Raw genomic sequence first — 21,020 nt, 5'->3', positions numbered from 1 at the left:
TGATTTTAGACAAATTACAACTTATTTTTCATTTGATTTGATATTGTTTTTAATTTATTTTTAAATTATTATCTCTTGCTCAAGGTTCAAGGCGCAAAACGAGAGGTTTAAAACCTTTCTTTGTGCCTTGAACCAGAGTTCCCTAATTCCATAATGAATGTTTGAATGAACAAGTCGACCCGTGACCTTTGACTGTGACCTCCAGCCCTGATTCCTGCAAAAACACAGTCAGCACCACTGTGACGTTTCCAGTGTCTCCTCCTCCTCCTCTGGAAGACTGCTGCTGTCATTATTCCCATGTGGAGTCATAATGAAGGGATTTAAGAAAACAAATTTCGTAATTGACCGTTTTGAACCAGCAGCCACTAACCCTCATTACGATTCATGAAAGTCATCACTTTTATAGCTGCTCCAGGCTGCCAAGTTAATGTTATTGTGATTGATGAAAACAGCCAGTTATTGATCAGTTTTTAAAGGCTTTGCTGTGCTGACAGATGCTCTACCGACCCCCCTCACTCCCCTCCCCTCTGTGGTTACTGCTTTGAATTAAAGGCTCTGTAATCTCCATCTATCAGGTTAAGATGTTTTGTCTTTGAATAGATGATAGAAAGTTGCTCTGTATCACCAGGGGTCACAGGATCAAGTGCTGACCCAGTAAAGAGGAATATATTTGTCAATCATCAGTGTATTTCTCAATGCATACAATATACGTTACAGATGCCAGCAAGCTGCTGGTCATTAATCTGCTGCTTCAAACAGTTTCTATCATTTTTTCCACCAGATGTTGGATCCTGGCTGCAGGGATTTGCTCCCATTCAGCCACAGGAGCATTAATGAGGCGATATTAGGTGGTAAAGTCCTGGTTGAGAAACACAACAAACTGTGAGAGCCATTTATTGAAATGGGGACAAACACAATCTGTTGCCACGAAGTTGTAAGAACACTAATGTCTAAACTATAATATAAAGAAAATAATAATTCTTCTCCTCGAATAGATCTCAATTCATTGTGTTAAATTTCCAAACAATAATTTCAATGATTCTTTATCACTGCCTGTTTGTCTAAGGTGAAATATAGCATTCCTCCTTTCCTCCACTAGAGGGCGATGTAGTCTGCCAGCTGCAATTGAGTATATGCGCTAAACTCATTGTACACCCCAGTGTTTGTTTTACAAATAAGACATTTTCAGCAAAGATCTGTCAGGTCTAAAGTACACAGCTGATTCAGCAAATGCATATGCTAAATGTTTGAAATGTTAAACAGAGATTAGAGTGTATTATTGCTGAGCGAGCAGCTCTCATACTTTGGTTCCACCTGCACAAAACCACCCAAACACACATCACACATTTAAAGTCATTTAATTTTCTGATTATTTATGTGACATTTTAAACTTTCTGATATCAGACTATTCAAAGAAATTACAACATCAGCCTGACCACTTTAAATAAAATAAATAACTTAGGCACGAGATGTATGAACAAGCAAATATCTCTTTCAATGATACATTAAATGTATACATTTCACAAAATAATAATTTATGAAGTACAAAATACTGTCAGAAATTAAATAAATAATACATATTCCTCTTTCAATTAATTGAAAACAAATGGTGAAACAAATTAAGGCCAATCATGTCTGGGATCCTTAAATACAAACAATATAACTTGTAATAGTTAATATTCTTCCTTCAACAGTTTTTGTTCAAAAAACTGTTGAAGGAAATCACTGATTTGTTTGATAGCTGCTCTATAAAATGTGAAACGTGAAAAATCAGTTGTGTACAAAAAAAACCTTCCCTGTCAACTCAAACAGCTGCACAATAAATGAAAAGAAAAATCACAGATATTTGTATAAATTAAGCAGCTTGTTGGCAAAAATCCATCACTGTGTTTAAACTAAGTCAGTCCTGTGATTTAGCATCTAATTTACTTTTAGGCAATGATAAAGAAAAATGTTTAGTGTAGAAACCTCTTGTCCATCCGAAGCCTCTGTCAGTTTCTGAACCTGTAGGAGATCGGAAGCAGCTTGTGAGTTTTCTTCATGGTCTGAACCTTCACATGCGTCTGCTCGTCCATGGTCCTGTAGCAGCGCCGAGCGTAATCCAAAAGCTTCTCCTTTGACGCCTCAAACTCTCCGACCTCTGCCATCTACAGGGACAGGAACAGTTCATCAATGTGGAAATTTAAATCAGGAAGCCACAGTGTAATCCTGTGATGGACAGGTGATTCCAAGAGAAGCCTTCAAAAAGTTTCTCAACAGTTTCATATCTCTACTGCCACCTGGTGGTTATTCTTTTGTTGCACTCAACCAATACAGCCTCACAACAATACAGACAAATCAGCACAGTGTGATGATTTTTTCATCGTGCAATATCCTGTAAATTGCATTACAGTGTATGGAGACAGATTATTTGTATGAACAAATAAACGCTGACTCTTAAAATGAGCAGAATTGAGTTGTGTCACCCTGAACTGAACTGTATTAAATTTACTGTGAATTTATTCACTTCTTTTGTCAAAAACAAAAAGCACAATATAAAGCCACAGTCAGTGAGTGCTATAAGATTGCAGGTAGATTAGAAGCCATTTTGAGCACCCACCACAGACAAAATGAGTAATTTTGAAAAACCTCTGGACCAGTTAAATACCTACAACATAGTAAAATTAGCAGAAGTTCTTCAATGTGTGTTGTTACATAATACATACATGTATCAAAAACATGATACATATAAGGGAAAAGAGGAGAGGATCAATTTTAACTATTTCTTTTGCTGGCTTTATAACATATAATACACAACCAAACAGTCCAGACCTTCTCTGGCGCCACCAGCAGCAGCTCGGCGATCGGAGAGGTGGAGGCCATGGTGTTACGGTCGACTCCGTGGATCTGGAAGGCTCGGGACATACTCCTCACCCGCTGGTAGGTGGACAGGATCTTCTTATAACGAATCAGAACTCCGTCTGGATCTTTAACTGGGGACAGAGCAGGAAGAGAGGAGAGAAAATGGAGGAGTGTGAAACTCCTCCGACGTGTAAACAGAGAAAATCAATGAAGTTCAAGAAAGGAGAATCTTTCGTCTGATGGAAACACTAGATGGCACCAACACTTCAAGGATCCTGGAAGGAACCGGTTCAAGAACCAGAGCTAATTTGGAAAAGAGTTGTTGGAGCAGGTGTGTTAGACCTGAACACACACATCCTTTAAACATCCCACTATCCTTTTGGACATTGTTGGAACATTTTTAAATCTGTATAATTCACTTCAGAGCAAAGTACAGTATTTCTGTGTGACTTCATATACTTTGACCTCTCACCTCTCTGTCTCTCCCGCCCATGGGTGATCCTAAAGATCCTCCTCATCTTCATCCTCGGCTCTCCGTTGGCTCGTCCTCTGCCTTTCTTCTTTGACCCCTCCACCGCCGAGTCCTCATCTTCCTCCTCCTCCTCTTCCTCCACATACTCATCCTCAGTGTAGTATTTATCTTCCTCCAGGTGAAACTCCTGCTTGACTGCAGCCGTGAAAAGTCAGGCACAAATGTTGGGTTTACAATGTAATAAGTGGAGTGGTCAAAATAGATGGACAGACAACTATAATAACAGGTAGATGATGTTTCCAGCCTCCTCACCAGGGATGGCGGTGCAGCGGCGAGTCCGAGGTGCCGGCACCTGCAGGCGTTTGAGGGTCATTCCAGACCTGGTGGTCATGGGGGAGGGAGGCGAGGGAGAGCTGGCAGGCTGGACCTTTATGCTCCGCTGGGCGTCTCCACACCACTCTGTCACTGTACAGTCATCAATCATAGTAAAATTAAAAGATTGATTACTTTCCTGTTTCCTTTTTCATCACTTTCTAAGTATTTCTGTTAGTTTTACTGTAACATACTGAAACTGTAACATCAGATTTACCCACAGATCCATCTTTTCTCACTTACTACTGCTCTTTTGCTGATATTCATTCAAATTACTGGAGATACCCACTACATGTAAATCTTTTCATCATGCATCATCAGAGTTTTATGCACCTTCCCTCCACATTCACTTGAAGAATCACATGACACGACGTGTTTCCTGACACCTCACCCTCAGGACTCCTCATGTTGACGATGAAGCGATCCAGCTGACAGCGCAGGAAGTTGCGCTCGTCCTCCAGCTCCTCGATGCGTTTCTGCAGCCAGGCGTTCTTCTCCAGAGCGACGTACAGGTGAGCCCGCAGGTTAGAGACCAGGATGAAGGGGCTGTACTGAGAGTGAGGAGGCTCCTGCACCACAGGCTCTGCAGGAAGAGGAACGTATTCATCAACACGAAGGAGAGAGTGGAAAGAAATTAAAAATGAGTTTTCACTAAGTCAACTCTGCTGAGGACTTGAACATCCCAAAAACTCCACACCACATTTTGTTACTGATACATAATACATATGGTCAGGTGTAGTAGATGTGATGTACCGTCCATCATCTGCTGGCCTTGGCTCATGTGATAAGCAGGTGGTCTCTCTATACTCTCCTCCAGTGGAAAAGAAACCTCGTAGGCATCCAGATACAAACTCCCTCCTCCTCCTGCTGCTGCTGCAGACGATGACTGGGACATGTAGTGCTCTGACAAACACAAGATGACAGGAAATTAAAGTTTATAAAACAGTGTTTTATAGAAGGTGTGGGTCACTTCACCTGATATACAGACCACCCCCACTGCTTTCACAAAAGCTGCTATCTGACACAGAAAATGCCATGCTTTTAATAACTCTGTCTACTGTTAAGGCTGCCATTTATCAGGAAAAAGTGAATGCAAAAATACCAGATATTTTCTTGTTCCAGTTTTTCATACATGATGATTTGCTGCTCGTTTTTATCGTACATGATAGTACACAGAATATATTTTAGTTTTGGACGGTTGGTTGAACAGAACGAGCAGTGTAAGGACGTCACTTGATGTAGCTAGAACAGCATAAAATAGAAAAACATCTGAGAAAGAACTCTGACATATTTCTGGGTAAATCAACATCACTAGTTGCAGATTAATTACTGTGGACACACTGATTGTTTCAGCTCTAATAACAGATAATAATTAAGTTAATAAAGTTATGACTCATCAGGGTTTTTCATAGTGTTTCTGCTTCACATATAATAAACAAAAGAAATGAATATGAAGACAACACATGGGAATGAGTCAACAAAACAGAACATCAGTAAAACAGTCATAACTAGAAGATATTAAACAGATATTAGAGATATTAAGGCCGTGGAAACTTTGCCTTAAATTCACCGGCCTATCAGTGATGAGGACTTTTAGGTTGAGGCAGTTTAAAAGTTTTTTGACCCTCCACAACCTCAGTCTCTTGTCATAATGAATCACAGCTACTGTCAAAACTAAAACACATCGGTTCCGTCAGTCCAGGAGCTTTTTTTAAAACAACACAAAGTCAGGTTCAGAAACAAACATTACATCTGCAAATTATTGCACATGAAAGTTATTCAGTAGGTTTGTAGCAGAAGGTGTGTGCGCCACGTAAACGTTGCTGTTACCTGGCGGGTTTGTATCGTCTCTGCTGGTTGGAGGATTCATGACTGAAACCTCAACTCAGACGTTTGGATACAGAGGTTATTCTTTCTCCTCGGCAGCGCTGTGTTCAGTTATACTTCTGTAATACGGCCTGAAACGACCCACACCTGCAGCTCCACGGCTCAGCGACCGCACTCTCTGCTGCAATTACCTGATTATAAGTGGAATCTACAGGTGCAGCCACGCGCAGGTTTGTATGGTTCACACATGCGCAGATCGCTGCGTGGTGGTGACCAAAAATCGTTTTTTTACGGTATCATTTCATGGGAAAGTTTTTTTCTTTTTAACTTTATTTACAAAGAGCATGAGGCCACAGTGCAGACACGGGAATACACATCATCAGTAACATAGTCATATGTAGTTTAAAGATATTCATGAAAGTGTCTTACTATTTACATCCATTAGCCCATAATATCCAGCCAATACTGTTAAATGACCTCTTAGACACTTAACTGTAATCTGTCATTGAAGAGGATATCAGAGCAGACAGGGTGTTTTAAAGGACATCACCAACACAGAGCCGCTAAACAAAATGACCTGAATAAAAGTTTCAGTAGTCTCACGTCGCAGGATCAGAGTTAAACCTTTTCCTCATGAAACCAGCAACAGATATTTATTATCATTTTAGTATCAGTCTCTTTCACTTTGAGAACAAACAGGACGAGTTCTATAGAGAGTAGGAGGATTTCCTTTATAGGTTTTCCCCAGTTTTCCTCCACAGACTTTACTGATGGAAGTACAGCTCCATTTCATCATCAGTGTTAAATATTATAACTGGAAGAACAACCAGCCTTTAAAATGGAGTAGGCCTACACATCAGAGAAAACAACGATAACAGAGAAACAGAGAAAGAGATAAATAAATAAGAAAAAAAGAAGAAACTCCGACCGGAAGTTTGTCGCCTGAGGGCGGGGCGCAGGTAGGTGGAGGCAGGAGACGTCGACGAAGGTAAACGCGGAAGTGAAGAAAGACTCCGGTAGAGACCTGAGAAAAAAAACGTTAAATCAGAGATTTACAAGCTGCGGAACGAACAACAGTAACAGGTGAGTCACAGTGGGAGAAGTAATGATGTGGAATGAAGAGCGTGGTTTCTGTAAAATACAGGACTGTTTGGAGAAGGTGGTTTTACCTGGTGTGGGTTTGGTTCACTAACACGGGCTCTGCAGTGACTGCGGCGTCTTTGTGCGTAGAAATAAGCAATAACTTGTTTATTATCAGATGTTTGTTTAAAAAACCTGCACAGTTAAAACTTTTTAAGATCAGACACACACACACACACACACACACACACAGTAGACACGAAAAGAAAGAAAGAAAACTAAAGGATGAGACTGTTTGAACTGATTAATGCTAAACACTGATGTAGCACTAAAAGCTCACGCAGCCTCAGTTGCTCCCCTCCATCGTACAAATAACTGAATTAACAGTAAACTCATGCACTGGTCGTAGGGTGATCAGAAAGTTTCTGTTTTTCTCAACCTGCCATAATCATTTTGTTTTCATATTATTTCTGCTCTCTGTGTTTTTTGTTCATTTCAACCTGAGCATGACACAAAGGTAGAAATCCATATTACTGTGTAAACACACATATACACACTTGAGACTAAAACGTGTCCAGGATATGAAAGGTTATACAGTCCATATAAGGTAACGTCGCAGTGTCTGAATGTGACTTTCATCAGTGTATTCTTCCTCCCAGTTTCACCATGGGACTGTGTGACGGCCTGTCCCACTGTAAACTGGCTCTGGCCTTCGCCGTGCTGATGGATTTACTGGGTGGAGCCGCTCTGCTGATTGGAGTCTTCGCCCGCCTGGAAATCAAAGGACAGGACTTTGGAGACTTACTGGTCTATACTGGTAAGTTTGTCCCTGCCTTAGAGGATAATAGTGTAAATGTTTGGTACAATCTAATAACAATAATCAGACTAATCAGTACTGAGAATAATCAGCTCTGATAGTAAAAAGTTAGTTGTGCTGGTGGTGACTGGTGGGACCTCTGCTTCAGGAGCCCTGTTTGTGCTGATGTCTCTGGCCGGATGGGTGCTGTGGTACAGTGGGAACATCGAGGGCCTGACATCCAAGAAGGAGCTGGGACACATCAGCAGCTGCCGTCGACCGACTCGCTCGCAACCTCAGCCGCAAGATCCGCACCTACAGGAGCCACCACTGAGCCCCGAGGAGGACGTCATGAATACCTTTCATTTCATTTCCTTTCACCTGTGTTTGTCAGTATTAACATGAGGAACAGACACTGAATCAAACTGTGCTACAAAAAAACTCGAGTGTTACAAGCAAGTCAGAAACATTTCAGCTGTAGATGTGTTGTTCTGTTACAGTTAATGTTTTATTACGGGTATTATTCTTATTTTTTTTAGTGTTTGAATGTGACTCGTTGAATACAGCAGTGGTGCCTTAATGGATTTCAATAAAAACCTTTTTATACGTCATTGACATCAGGTCTGTTTTTAGAACATTATCAACAACAAAATATCATCTGTCAATACAAGTGTAAAAGAATTAATCAACATTAATAATAATATTGATAAAGCAGATACAGTGCATGTGTCAAATGTAGAAGATTATATCACTGTACGTCTACTCAGGAATATGAGGAGACTATGGCTTTTCGGTTTTGCACATACAGCAACATGAAGACACACTAGACACATTTTATTTTAAGAAAATAAAATGAGAGTAAATGATAGAAAAAAAGACTAATAGAGACACAGTTACAGTGATTATAATGAAATCAATAAAGAAATAAAGTGGAGTAGAAAAATGAATCAATGGCAAATTATATTTTCTGTCCCGGGTTTGATTTATTGTGTAGTTCTATATTTTATCCCCCTTTTACTGCTCCTCATTTATTCTCTTGCTTCCTGGGAATCAATAAACAGCATCTTATCTTATCTTCAGCAGTAAAGGAGAAAGTAGTACAGCTGTCTGAGTTTTATACAGTTGAGTATTTTGCTGATCTTTTTCTCTGGAGTTTCCAAACTTTTGCAAGCAACTGGACCTATACTTGTAACCTGTAGTGATCTCTACTGGTGACAAATGGGAATTACAACAACATCAGTGGGACACTGTTTTATCTGTGGACTGAGCAATGAAGAATTTAATGACAAGACTATAGAAAATATTAGGAGGTGGAGGTTTGCTCTAAAACAGAGCAGACTAACTTTAAAAGTGAATCTCACTGGGAAGCACTTGGTTCTTTTCAATGTGGAAATGAAAATTTTCTTTGCTGCTTCTTTAAAATTGATTAGGAAAAAAATCTGTGTCAGAGCTATTTCAGCTGATTAATGAACTCCTCCTGAACTCACGATTACAGCAGCGTCCATAGAAAACAAAAGAGTAAATTAAGAAACTGACCAAGAGGAAGATTCTCCCTCCATCAAGGAGGAAGTTTCCCTCAGACGTGGCTCAGTTAATCTGATTCACCGCTCACCTCACTGGCTGGAGTCACCAGCTATGTCTGGAATTATAGAGTAATGGATTACTCACTGTGGGATTACTGTAACTGGCTCCTCATCAGTTGCATCAGATCACTTAATCCCCAAAACAAGTCATCAGATCTGTTACAGTGTCCGTGAAAGCAAAAGACGATCAGATCAGATTGGGCAGAAGAAATGGTGTGATGAGTGTAGCTGTGCTACTTACTGGTTGGTTAAAGTGTGTTTCTTTCTGGTCTGCTTCTGTTTATTTGATGTTTATTTATCTTGCTGGGCTCCAGCACCTGTTGAGCACAATGTTTCCTTGCCCTGACAACTTTCCTTGAGTTGCCCTGAATTGTTAAGCCCCTGACCATGTGCCACACCAAGTGGATTAGATCTGGACGACAGAATTGTTTACCACTGCTTTTCTTTGACCTCACCTCAGGTCTTCAGATTATTTATAAGACAGCAGTTATGAAAACTGTGGTACTGTCAGTGTTCCTCAACAGCTCTGTGACCCTCAGTTTGTAAACCTCTCCACCCACCGGTCAAAGGTCTTCTCGTGAGCAGGGTCTTTCCCAGCAGACAGTGTTTGTACAACTGGTAATGGGATTATGAGACAGTTAGCCTGTTTTCACTGGGCCTTATTTTTAAGACAGGTGAAGTCAGGCTGTGGACCTCAGAGACGTCAAGTCTTAATTTCAAACTGTCCTGGATGACTTCTTGTAGCCTGACAGGTTTTACACAAGTGATGAGACGGACACTGTCCTCACCAGACACACATCAGCATTTTGTTCCAACACTTTAAATGAACATTTGTCTTACAAGTAACCTGCAGTCTTGCAAAAACATGTATGTACTGTGATGTTGTTGTACAGCCACAAGTAGTTTCAGGGAACATGGTCCAGGCTTTAAAGCTGATCTCTGACAGTCACTCAAACTGAAACTGTCTACACCAGCATGACCGCAGATTCCAGATTAACTCACAGATTAACTCCCCACACAGTCATTGTAGGTTTAGTTTTTCAGCCTGTTTAAAGCTGCTATAATCAACATTTTTATGTTTGCAGGGTCACAGCCTGCACAAAGGATGGGAGACAACATATAATTTTAATTTTTGTTCCATGCAGTGTAACTAAAGATAACAAAAACAAAACTACAGGTGTTACCTGGTCTGTCAAGGAGAGAGGAGGCTCCCCCCAGAGAACACAAGGCTGCAGAATGAGGGAGTCTTTATAACAGCACAGCACACTGGGCTCAGGTGTGGCTCATGTAGCTAATGACCTTCCAATCAGCACCTGCAACACACGAGAGAAAACAACAGGGACACCTAGTGTGCAGGTGGAGGGATCGTCACAGGAGTGGATCAAATTATGATGTTTAAAGTGTGGTTCATAATGATTTCCAAATTTCCAAATGATGGATGCCTAACCACACATCTTTCAATACAAAGACACCCAAAGAGGTGGCCTTGTATTAGTTCTGTGAGTTTACTCAGAAATCATGTCATGTGACTCCGTAACGTCATAAAATTGTTTGGAGGAATCCTGTAGTTCCTCTTCACGTGTTCACGTTCATGTATCTGACTGTTGATCTGACCTCCCTCTGCTGCTCAACGACTATCCACACCGGAGGCTGTGATGCCCGTTAGGGCGTCCAGATTAAGTGTTCCTTTTCTGTCTGTAGATTCCTGAGGGTCGGGCCAAAGAGCTTTACCACCAATTTTCCATTCCCCGGATCGACTCTGCCTACTTTGCATCGCTGCCAAATCTTCCATACGCTGCCCAACATCACCACCTTCATGGCCACTCTCTATCTCCTTCTGCTCCTCCATTTTAATCCTCATCTCCATTTCAATGAAAGGATTCCCTTTCTTAGAACTCAGTCTAAACCATGTTGTGGGTTAAAGGTGGGACTGTGTGCGGGAAAGGTTTGTCACAAGAGCCAAGGGACGAAAACCTCTAATCCAATAAATCCAGACTCTTTAGTCTCTGTAACCCTGAAGGGAAAATCCCTGTTCTAAAAGAGGAAAGATTTGGATGATAGACAGAGGATTGGGTGCAACAAAGTGAGTATCATCCAAGGTAATTCTCAATTTCAATAGTTGATAATGCTTTTCAAAAAATGCAAAACGTATGTTTTTTGGGGACAGAAATAAATGTATTTATTGACTTAAAATATGATGAGAGAAGCCAAGAGTCACTGAGAAAAGAAATTTCACTAAACTGTAAATATCTGCATCTGTAATTGAAGAATTACACCAAAGTTTGTTGGTAAAATGGAAGAAATCCAGCACACAAAACTTGCACTTGTGGCCCCAAAGTTTAAATCACTGACCATAAAGTCTGGCTGGGGATTTTTGTCATGTTTTGTTTCCTTTATTTCCTTCTCATTTTTCTGTCTTTGTGTAAATGAAGGGATAATATGCCAAAAGGCTCCTGAAAAAATAGATGAAATTGTGGTGTTGCTAAATTTTGCATACCTGGAAGTCTTTACTGAGGTTGGGGCCAGTGTTACCAAACTGGGCTGTTTCTATTCAACTGGACTACTTTGATTTGAGTAAAACTGGTTCTGGGAAGTGAATTTAGGACGACTTCTTGCTCCATTTGGGTGCTTTTCCCCGACAAAAAGTAAGACTACGCAAGACTATTGAAAGCTGGGCAAAGACACATCATGGAATGGGTGCAGCATGGTGTGTTCATGTCTTTGTTTTATTTTGTGATGAAATCAGCAAAATCCCTAACCTGCTAAAATGTGGTGTAAATGTAACAAAAGTCATAAAGTCAGTGTCAATGAAAAGTTTGCTAACATTAGCCTGGATCAGGAGTGGTCATACCAGCATCAAGTCAGACTGTAGCTGAAAAAACCCAGAAGGAAGTAGCTTTTGGTTTTGAACAGAACTTTTTATCTGAATGAGGGAGGCTGGGTTTTTTCATCTTTTGAAATTCATAGTCTCTCACTTTAAGAAGGCATTTGACAGAAAAGGTGACACTGGTTCTGCATGTCCTCTCCAGCTCCTCAGCAGAGCTCTCCAAAACCTCAGTGGCCAGATGGCAAAATCCAAATCACCTGTGGAGCGGCGGCTGTTGGTGCCAAGAGGGAGGCAGGGTGCTGAAGTTAGCCCTCAGCACGTCAGCAGAGGAATTAAGTTGTTGTATTTAATACAGGAGAGAGACCAGCAGTTTGCCAAGAGAGCTTACTGCTGCTCTATACTTATCCTGCATTAAAGAATCCATGCAGCTCCGTCTGACATGAAAGCAGGGAGCGGAGGGGATGTCTGCAGGTAGTTATATCATCAGTTCAGATACAGTAGACAGGCTCACAGGTTGTTGTTGCTGAGCTGCTTGGTGATATTATCTAATAGACCCAGTTTCTAGTTTACACCTCAATCCTGCAGACGCCATCAATCAGTTCAGCTTTGGCTTACTTCCAGTTAGCCTATTGTGGGAGCAAAACTAAATAAATATAACATACAAGTGTCTGAGACAACTGATAAAATGAACCAAAAAAATATGACATATAAATCATTACTTTGTGTGCAGCTGCATATAAAATATAAAACCCATGAATCTCATCTCCCACATCTCATCCTCTTAAAATTTACAACAGTGAATATGATAAAAAAAAAAACTTGAAATCTGAGAGAGTCAAGTAAAGAAAGAAGAAACATTTAACCTGTCGTCTATAAACACAGATGTGAACAATTTATAGTTTTTCTGACTTCATTACAGGGTCACACTGGCATCAGTAATACATCTCAGTTAGGTAGTTTACACAGATCAAGAGCAGGTTTCCCTGTAATGCAGGTGTACTGTGCTTTCTGTGCAGACTGGTTTACAGCAGAGCAGATCATGGATCAGCAGTCAAGACTAAGCTAAGAGCATTTAAATCCCCTGCTGAACCTGTGTCAGTTGTCCGTCAGACCTCCTATCTTACCTGTCACTCTCACTGCATAATGGCCACACAATAATAATTAGGGTTTAATGATTATTTTATATAGATACTGATCATTTAAAAATGTGAGAATATAAGGAAAACATTTAATAAACTTTTAATAAGCAAAACTCAAATTTCTCCTACAACAAATGTGTAAAATACTGACAATCAAACAGCAATAGAAAGTAACAAAAATCAACTGTAAACATATTAATTTCCCTTTCACACAGTGCATTTGATACACTCCAAACCTAAAATCACACCAGTCACAAATGCATTACTTCTCACAGGACTGCTGTATTTGATTGCAATAAAAGATAAAGGGTATTTTTGGTCATTCCACATTAATTGTTATTTTAATTATTGTTAATTATTGTTCCAGAAAGAATCTCAAAAATCAGAACTGGCTGCATGTCTGAAATAATCCAGGATAGTAATAGCTGCCATCAGATAAATTTACTGACAGTTAAATGTGATTACCAGACTTTGCTCATCAACCTGTAAACTAAACTCCAAAAGGTAAGCTGTTAAGGGGAAATCTGTCCAAAATAACAAGCACTAATGGTGTAGATTTCCTTCTTGGGTCTATTATGATGTTAAAACACAAATGGTCTAGGACATAATGGGGAACCTAACAGAGCCATGAATGAAGGAGAAATGCCTTCAAAATATTTTCAAAAATCATCAGATTGTTTTTCAGTAATTTTCTCCCCAAATTCACATGGTCAGAGCATAAACAAATACATTGCCTTACTACTTAAACTCTTTTTTTATGAGTTTCTATGTGAGGTTGTCTGTAATGTGCTTCTTGTTTTTCTTGTTTTGCATGTGTGTCCTCTTTGCTCTGCAAAGCGCTTCCTACAGTCTTGTTTGTGATAAACACCTTATAAATAAATGTGACTCAACCACTTGACCACATGAGGAAAAAAAGAAGCAGCAGCTCAGGAAGCTCAGGAGTTCACATGGGTTCTGCTGTTGCTCCGCCTCAGGGTTATCCAGATTAATTGTCTTAGCTCAGCAGGTGGAGGCTCATTTCCTCTGCTGCTCACAGACACAGCATCACTGTTTGTCCTGGACTCCTCAGCTGCTCACACAGGTAGGAAACACACAGAGCTCCGCTACACTGAAATATCATGATCCTAAGGACTTGTGATATCAAATTTTTGGTGGGAATAACTGTTGGACATTTTAGTGTTCCTGGACTTTTGGTACAGTTAGTTAATTTTATTTAAACTAAATACAAGAGATATTCTCTGCAGAAAAATAGCATTATTTTAGTTTTGTGTATTTTCTGTTTGATGAAATGTGGAACTGCTACTGACTACTTTATCTATGGTAAAGGTGAAGTCATAACTTAAATAAATGATTTGCATTGAGACAAATGGGAGAAAAAAATGAATGATTTGTTTATGACAATTAAGTTTGTTTTAAATCACATCTTATGAGGCAGCTTTCCATTTCTAGCTTCATTTTTTATGGATTATTTTAACCATAACTATAACCATACAGAGCTGAAAATCTTACTTATATAGCTTATACTTTGAATTACTTCAGCCAACAGTGCTGCTGTCTCCAGTGTGATAAGTCACACATTTTCTTGTCATGTAAGTGTAGTGATGTCTCTATTTTACGGTGTGTTTCTGCTGAGTAAAACTTGGAATGCATTGGACTAATTTTGGTGATGGGACACAAAAAACATTGAGTTACCTCTCACCACCAACTGAGCAGGACACTGATTTGAAGCCTTTGAAGACCATGATCCATGTGGATTTCACCTACAAAGGCAATCAGACCTACGAAGCTATAGATATGAGATGGCCCATTCAACTAATGGCACATCTTGCTTAACAATAAAGGCCTTGCAAAACCATCAATACAACTGTGGTCAGTATAGATACAGACTAGGGCTGAAGCAAGGCTCATCCATGCTCAGTTGGTGCATAGAAAGCAGGGCTGATTCTTAACTGAGTCTAAAATATATGCTCCTCCAAGCATCAGTTTTCCTCTAAGACTGCATTTCACTCCACACTGAAATGAAGAAAAACACTATCATAAAACAACAGCTGAACAACCCCAGAGGAGCCATGTTTAAGTGTCAGCTAAGAACTTTTCTTATCTTCCTGGGTCACATTGCACAAATCTCCAGTGCTGGATTGTCAGAGTGAAATGGGAATCAGGTATCACAGATTATATACTTCATTTTGATGTTATGCGTTTGTCAAAATGTGTCAGCTAACATCATTTAAGTGCTTATAAAACTTTACTCTGCTGTTACCATAGTACTAAGTGATACCATATTACTGTAAGATGTGATTGCCATCCCTACTCTCTGCACAGGATGCACTGATGAGGTAACCACACGTATTGCCATCTCTCTCCGCTTGCCCTTATTTTAAAATAGAAATAGTGAAAGAATTGCCAAAACTAGCTGAAACAGCTTTGACTTGGGTTGAACCCTGTCCGTGACACCTCTTGCTGGTATTACTGGATCGCTGATTGGCTTAATGAGCTTACCAAGCAGCTTCTGTTCTTTTCACAGTATTTGCCACTGTGGGCTGAATTGCAGGCCAGGACCAGGATCAAGAAAGATTCTGCAGCCATATTACAGGAATAATCCTCTGTTTACCACTTTGACAAAGCAGAGGAGGCAAGCCTCTAGGTTAAAGTTCTGCATCAACTGCCCCAGAAGAGCTGAAGGGCCACAAATTCACAATTTGATATAGCTCTAAAACATCACCAACACCAACAACAATGGGTAACAGCAAGAGTGGTGCCGTGTCCAAGGAGATCCTGGAGGACCTGAAGCTGAACACCAAGTTCTCAGAGACTGAGATTGTCCAGTGGTACGAAAACTTCAAAAGGCAGTGTCCAACAGGGCGCATCTCAAAAGAAGAGTTTCAGACCATCTACAGTAAGTTCTTCCCAGAGAGTGATGCCAATACATATGCCCAACATGTGTTCCGCTCCTTCGACACAAACGACGATGGCACGCTGGACTTCAAGGAGTACATCATCGCCCTCCACATGACATCAACAGGGAAGACCACCAGGAAACTGGAGTGGGCCTTCTCACTGTTTGACGTGGACAAGAACGGCTACATCACCAAGTCAGAGGTCAAGGAAATCTGCACGGTGAGTTTTGGAAAAAGGGTGGTGCAGTTTGTCCAACTTCAGCACAAACTGGGCACTGGGCACAATCTTTGCAAGCCACTGCATCTTGGGCTGTACTAAAACAATTTGGTGGAATAGATAAATTGATTGGTAGATCAATAGGGTGAAAAGTTATGATTTACTAAGAGATGTGAGGGGAAGAGAGACCAAAGAAACTGAGATTTGCTGTGCAGTGAACCCTGAAGGAAGTTATATACAATGTATATATATAATAGCTGAGGTGCATGGAGATTACAGGAGCATTTCTAATCACATTCCCAATCAGCACCCCCCCACAATTTCTCAGTTACCAACTTTGACTGCAGCACTGCAAGCTATTCTACATCTCATGGACTTAATTTTGTTAGGTAACATTTTATTTAAACACAGGATTAGACTTTCACTGATTCTGATAAACAGTTTAGGATAAATTAAGGCCAAAACCAGCAGAGGGCAGAGGGATCTAGAGTGAGGATAGGAGAATATTTATAGAATTGAAGTGAATGTAGTTGACTATATAGTTCAAACAGGAGGTGATATGTAGATGTCTGCTCAAAACAATAGGATAGCACACTAACTCACTCAAATTAACAAATGAAGCCAGTGTAATACTAAGTAATCTACCTAAACCACTTTGAGCAAACTATGGGAACCATTTGTTTAGAGAATGAACATTAGCAGAAGTATAAACAACAGTGTCATCTGCATACAGGTTGATTTGGGACTGTCACATCCTCACATCTATTTCTAAAACTTACACTGAAACTTTTTAACTTTTGTCTGGATTTTTTCTCGAATTTCGCACTGCCACTCTTTAGCCATTCAAACATAACAACATAACTAACTAACATATCTTTCTCTGAATTATTGCTTACTTTTAGAGAGGAGAATATAAGGCTACTAGTAAGAGAAGCTGAAAAATGGGGTTTAAGAAAAAAAAAAACAAATCTTTCGTCAGTCTGACTGCAGTATGTCTGGATAAGATGATTTGTCATTTATTTGGCAGCCTGGCCATTGTCTTTTCAGTAATCTTTTCTTTAAGCCCTACATTTATCATTGAAATATGAACTAGTAGTTTTGGTTTTCACAGCACTGCCAATCCTCCTCAGTTTTTTCACTATGTGATGAGATTATTCAGAGTATTTGCATTTTATTTCTTGAAATGTAAATGCTTTGGACACTGATCCAATCACAGTCACTGTTAAAAAGGTTAAATAGAGAGACAGGAAACAGGGACCCAACAGTGCACAGATTATCACTATCAAAGTGCTGTACAGTATTTCTGTGTCAGTGCCAGTAGAGCACTCAGTGACAACAAATTAAAAATACCCAATTTTACGGGTGCTTTGAAATCTTTACTTCCCCTGTAGGCCTATTTATAGCCACAATGATTTCAATTTAATTTATTAGAGTTCATATAATCACAGAACAAAGCCAGAGAGGCCAAAGAGCCCGTCAGTTAATCCATGCTGTTTTTGTCAACAGACACATGATCAGCACAAGTGACAAAATGGTTGAGATTTAAGGAGGATTTTGGAGTGATGGTTCCAAGCTGATTGCAAACATGTTTATAGTGGTAGAATTCATTTTAATTTCAGCTATGATACCCGAGACAAGAGGAAATAGTGGGGTTGTAAAAGAGACCATTTAGTAAAAAGTGACACAAAGCAAATTAAACAAATAAAATGTAGCAAAAGTAGCATTTATGGACAGCAAAAAATATAAACACTAAATCATTCTCTCTTTTTGACCAATGTATGTCTTATATATTTTTCCATTAACAGGCAATTTTCAAGCTGATTCCTAAAGATGAATTGGCTGATCTGCCTGAAGATGAAAACACACCTGAGAAGAGGGCGGATAAACTCTGGAAGTTCTTTGACAAAGGAGAGAATGGTGAGATGAAACTGTGTTAATGGAGATATGAATGGACAAATATGTGACATGTAACAATTTTGGTGTTCTTGCTTCTGTCCGAGTTTGCTCTTTCTACTGCTTTAAGGAAACCAGTATAAAAAATCTGCCTCCTTCTTTTAGGTTCTTTTAAGACATGTTTTTATGTTGTGGTCATTTCAATTACACAAACTGAACATCATTTTCTTTTTTCTCCATCCAGACCGAGTGGCAGAAGGGGAGTTCATCCAGGGAGTGTTGGATAATGATGAAGCTCTTCGTTTGATTCAGTATCAGCCTTTAAAGTAACTGTTCTATCAAACATATTCATTGTATCTCTCTCCATTCCTTTTTTTCCACTTTGCCATTCCTTCTGCTAATGCAATGACACCTGACTGAACGTCCACAAAATGTGAGCACATAGCAGGTGTGATGATATCGCCCCATTCGCTCAAAATTAAATAATGATACAGAATCTCCTGCAGGATTTTGTGACAGTCATCACCAATTCAAGTGTGCCATCTGACGTGTTTTCTTTATTACACAGAGTGTAAAATAAACATGTCAGTTTAAAACTGGAAAGCAGGAGAATTTGCCCCCAGGTTACCAGCGACTACAGTTACCGTAGCAATCTTTTCCAAATTTCTAAGTTTCAAAAGAAATTCAAGTTGACCATTATCTGTCTATCATGAAATAGACAGCAGTATTCCTTCATAAGTATGTGGCCTATTTGATACTTCCCACACCTAAAAATATTTTATCTTCTTCATTTGGATTGCAATAAATAAAGCACATACAGAATTTCCGAAACTGTCAGTATTTAGTTTACATTTCTGAAGAAAAAGTAAATTGTGAAGGTGTGTTTTAGCGACTCGAGCACACATTTTAATATGACAACATGTTATGTGCATTAGTTAAAGTATCATTATCATGAAATATATTCTTTTTTTCTCAATGGGCAGCAAATTGCTGTAGTTTCTCATTTTATCCTGGGATGTTTTTTAAAACCTGACCAACATGTAGCTCATGGTTTAATTACAGTAAATGCCGTGGTAATATTATTGTGTAATTTTGTGCATTTTACAGTGTTCAATTCATCCATGTGGCACAATCCTACATGTTTGATGTCTAGTTAAGTGCTTATAGGTCTGTTCATATACAACAACAGTAAAACTAAGTGTTGGTCCTGGATTTCCCTTTACAATAAATTCAATAAATTAAAACCATGAAATTGTAATAAAACTCCGACTCTTTTCAGTGTGTTATGTTAATGTCAAGAAATCAGACTATGGGGTTGTATGATACAGTATTTTAGTAAGAACTCTAGAGCCAGCTGAAAATGACAATGCTAACACACTAAAATTTTTGCATAGCAGATATAATGTTTGTCATGTAGTTTAGTGTTAGCATTTGCTAATTAGCCTTAAACACAAAGAACAGATGGGGCTAATGGGAATGTCAGTTCAGTTTTGCAGGTATTTGGTCATAAACCAAAACATTTTTGACCTGATGATGGCGCTAGATAAAAAGTTAAGGGCTCATTTAAGCTGTCAGAATTTATCTTAAGGGGGTGACACAAATGTGTTACTAGATTTAAAGCAACACAATGTCACTTTTGGTGAACAACACCAGCCTGTAGAAGTAATCTATGGTCCAGCATTACTTGCTGGGCCTGATTCCATGCTGACTATCAGTTAGAGGGAGATCATACCTGCTCAAGTTCCATAGTACAAGTACAAAGTGCACACCACTAGTGTGGCTAAACAAAGGAAATGTGCTGAGCCTTTTATAAAGACCATGTCCTCATGTCCAATACCCCCTTTTCTCAAGTGCAAGTGAGGTGATGTCTATGTTCAACCCACTTTCTGACTGATACGAAACAGCTGTCACAGGTTCATCTCTAATTGTCTGCAACTGTAGTTCCAAAAACATAGAAATTAGATTTGGAAAACTCTTATACACAGGATAATCCACCATGAATAGTTTTGATTAGGAACAGCTTCCCTTGTTCTCACTGAGGTTTGTGGATTATCCAGAGTAACCAAAATAAGAGCCCAACCTTTCATTCCTCCCAAAGTCTCCAGATGCTCCAGCTGTCCCGCTTCACAATGACTGTGTTCTTAAGTTACACAAGACAAACACAGATAATAGTTTCCGTGTCAGAGATTAATATTGTTTCGTAAAGAAAAGACCTACTTTACTTTCTTGCTCCACATTCTAGGAAACATCTGCTATTTTTTTTTTTTTTTTTTTTTTTTTTTGAAGCATACATGCTGCTTATTTCATTATGAAATTTTTATGAAAACAACATTGGGAGTTGAGACTGACTTTAAAGAAGAAATGATTTCTTGATTGACTTGAGACAAAAGATCTAATGTACAGTGTACTATAAAAATAAAATGAATGGAAACTTGGAATAAGAGGCCAATTGAAACTGCAACATTCTCAAAAATGCTCAAAACAAAACTTCAATCAAAAATATGTGATTGCTGTTATCATATGTATAAAGCTGTTTTTTGCTGCTGTAATTAAAAACGTAGTGACAGATAGACACTGTTGAGTTTACAATAAATAAATTATTGAATTAACCCCTGAGAAAAAAACAGGCACAAAGGAAACTAAATCATGTCACTTTCAGTGTGATCTTACATAAACCGTTGTATAATTCAACCTCGTAATTTACATTTTTAATTACTCTCTGCATACTGCTCAGGATAGGACAGCCCTGTTTATCTCTGCTTCACTGCCTATATTATGTCAGTCTCTCTCTTTCTCTCTCTCAGTCTTATTCCCCTGACTGCTGGAGATTATTGACATAATCTTCTGTCCAGCACTTGAAAGCATCTGTCTTAACATCTAAATCTCTCTGATGCTGTAATCTTTGATTCTTACTTTTTCTTTTTTTTCATAGATGTACATTGACTGACAGGTAGAAGAAAAACACACAGATAGGTGTGACAAAGGTTCCAATGCTGACGAGCTTTATCACCTGTACCAAAGTTTTTAACCTCAATGATCATTTCTGCTTAATTTCCACCCACTCTCCTCTACTGTG

At 39.3% G+C, this 21,020-nt stretch overlaps 3 protein-coding genes across 3 annotated transcripts; 2 read left to right on the top strand and 1 right to left on the bottom strand.

Moving 5' to 3' along the window:
* Positions 1-1,447: 1,447 nt before the first annotated feature.
* Positions 1,448-5,764, bottom strand: ccdc106b (coiled-coil domain containing 106b). The gene is made up of 7 exons (XM_018682156.2): positions 5,516-5,764; positions 4,439-4,588; positions 4,077-4,268; positions 3,626-3,778; positions 3,314-3,508; positions 2,812-2,972; positions 1,448-2,147 (listed from the first exon to the last, which is right to left on the bottom strand). Exons 1-7 carry the CDS (start codon positions 5,553-5,555, stop codon positions 1,992-1,994), a joined length of 1,047 nt encoding a protein of 348 aa, XP_018537672.1. The 5' UTR covers positions 5,556-5,764; the 3' UTR covers positions 1,448-1,991.
* A 716-nt stretch (positions 5,765-6,480) lies between these two features.
* tmem238a (transmembrane protein 238a) lies at positions 6,481-7,999 on the top strand. The gene is given in 4 exon segments (XM_018682154.2): positions 6,481-6,595; positions 7,252-7,409; positions 7,558-7,658; positions 7,660-7,999. Coding segments are annotated over 3 exon segments (315 nt in total). The 5' UTR covers positions 6,481-6,595; positions 7,252-7,258; the 3' UTR covers positions 7,723-7,999.
* Positions 8,000-15,462: 7,463 nt separating this feature from the next.
* Positions 15,463-19,370, top strand: LOC108886955 (visinin). The gene is made up of 3 exons (XM_018682116.2): positions 15,463-16,054; positions 17,857-17,968; positions 18,189-19,370. The coding sequence occupies exons 1-3, from the start codon at positions 15,674-15,676 to the stop codon at positions 18,272-18,274; spliced, it is 579 nt and encodes a 192-aa protein (XP_018537632.1). The 5' UTR covers positions 15,463-15,673; the 3' UTR covers positions 18,275-19,370.
* The last annotated feature ends 1,650 nt before the right edge of the window (positions 19,371-21,020 follow it).

This window comes from Lates calcarifer, linkage group LG3 (assembly GCF_001640805.2).
Source record: "Lates calcarifer isolate ASB-BC8 linkage group LG3, TLL_Latcal_v3, whole genome shotgun sequence".
In the NCBI taxonomy this organism is placed as follows: domain Eukaryota; kingdom Metazoa; phylum Chordata; class Actinopteri; family Centropomidae; genus Lates; species Lates calcarifer.
Note: the sequence above shows the minus strand (reverse complement) of the source record. Positions and strands in the feature narration are given on the sequence as shown.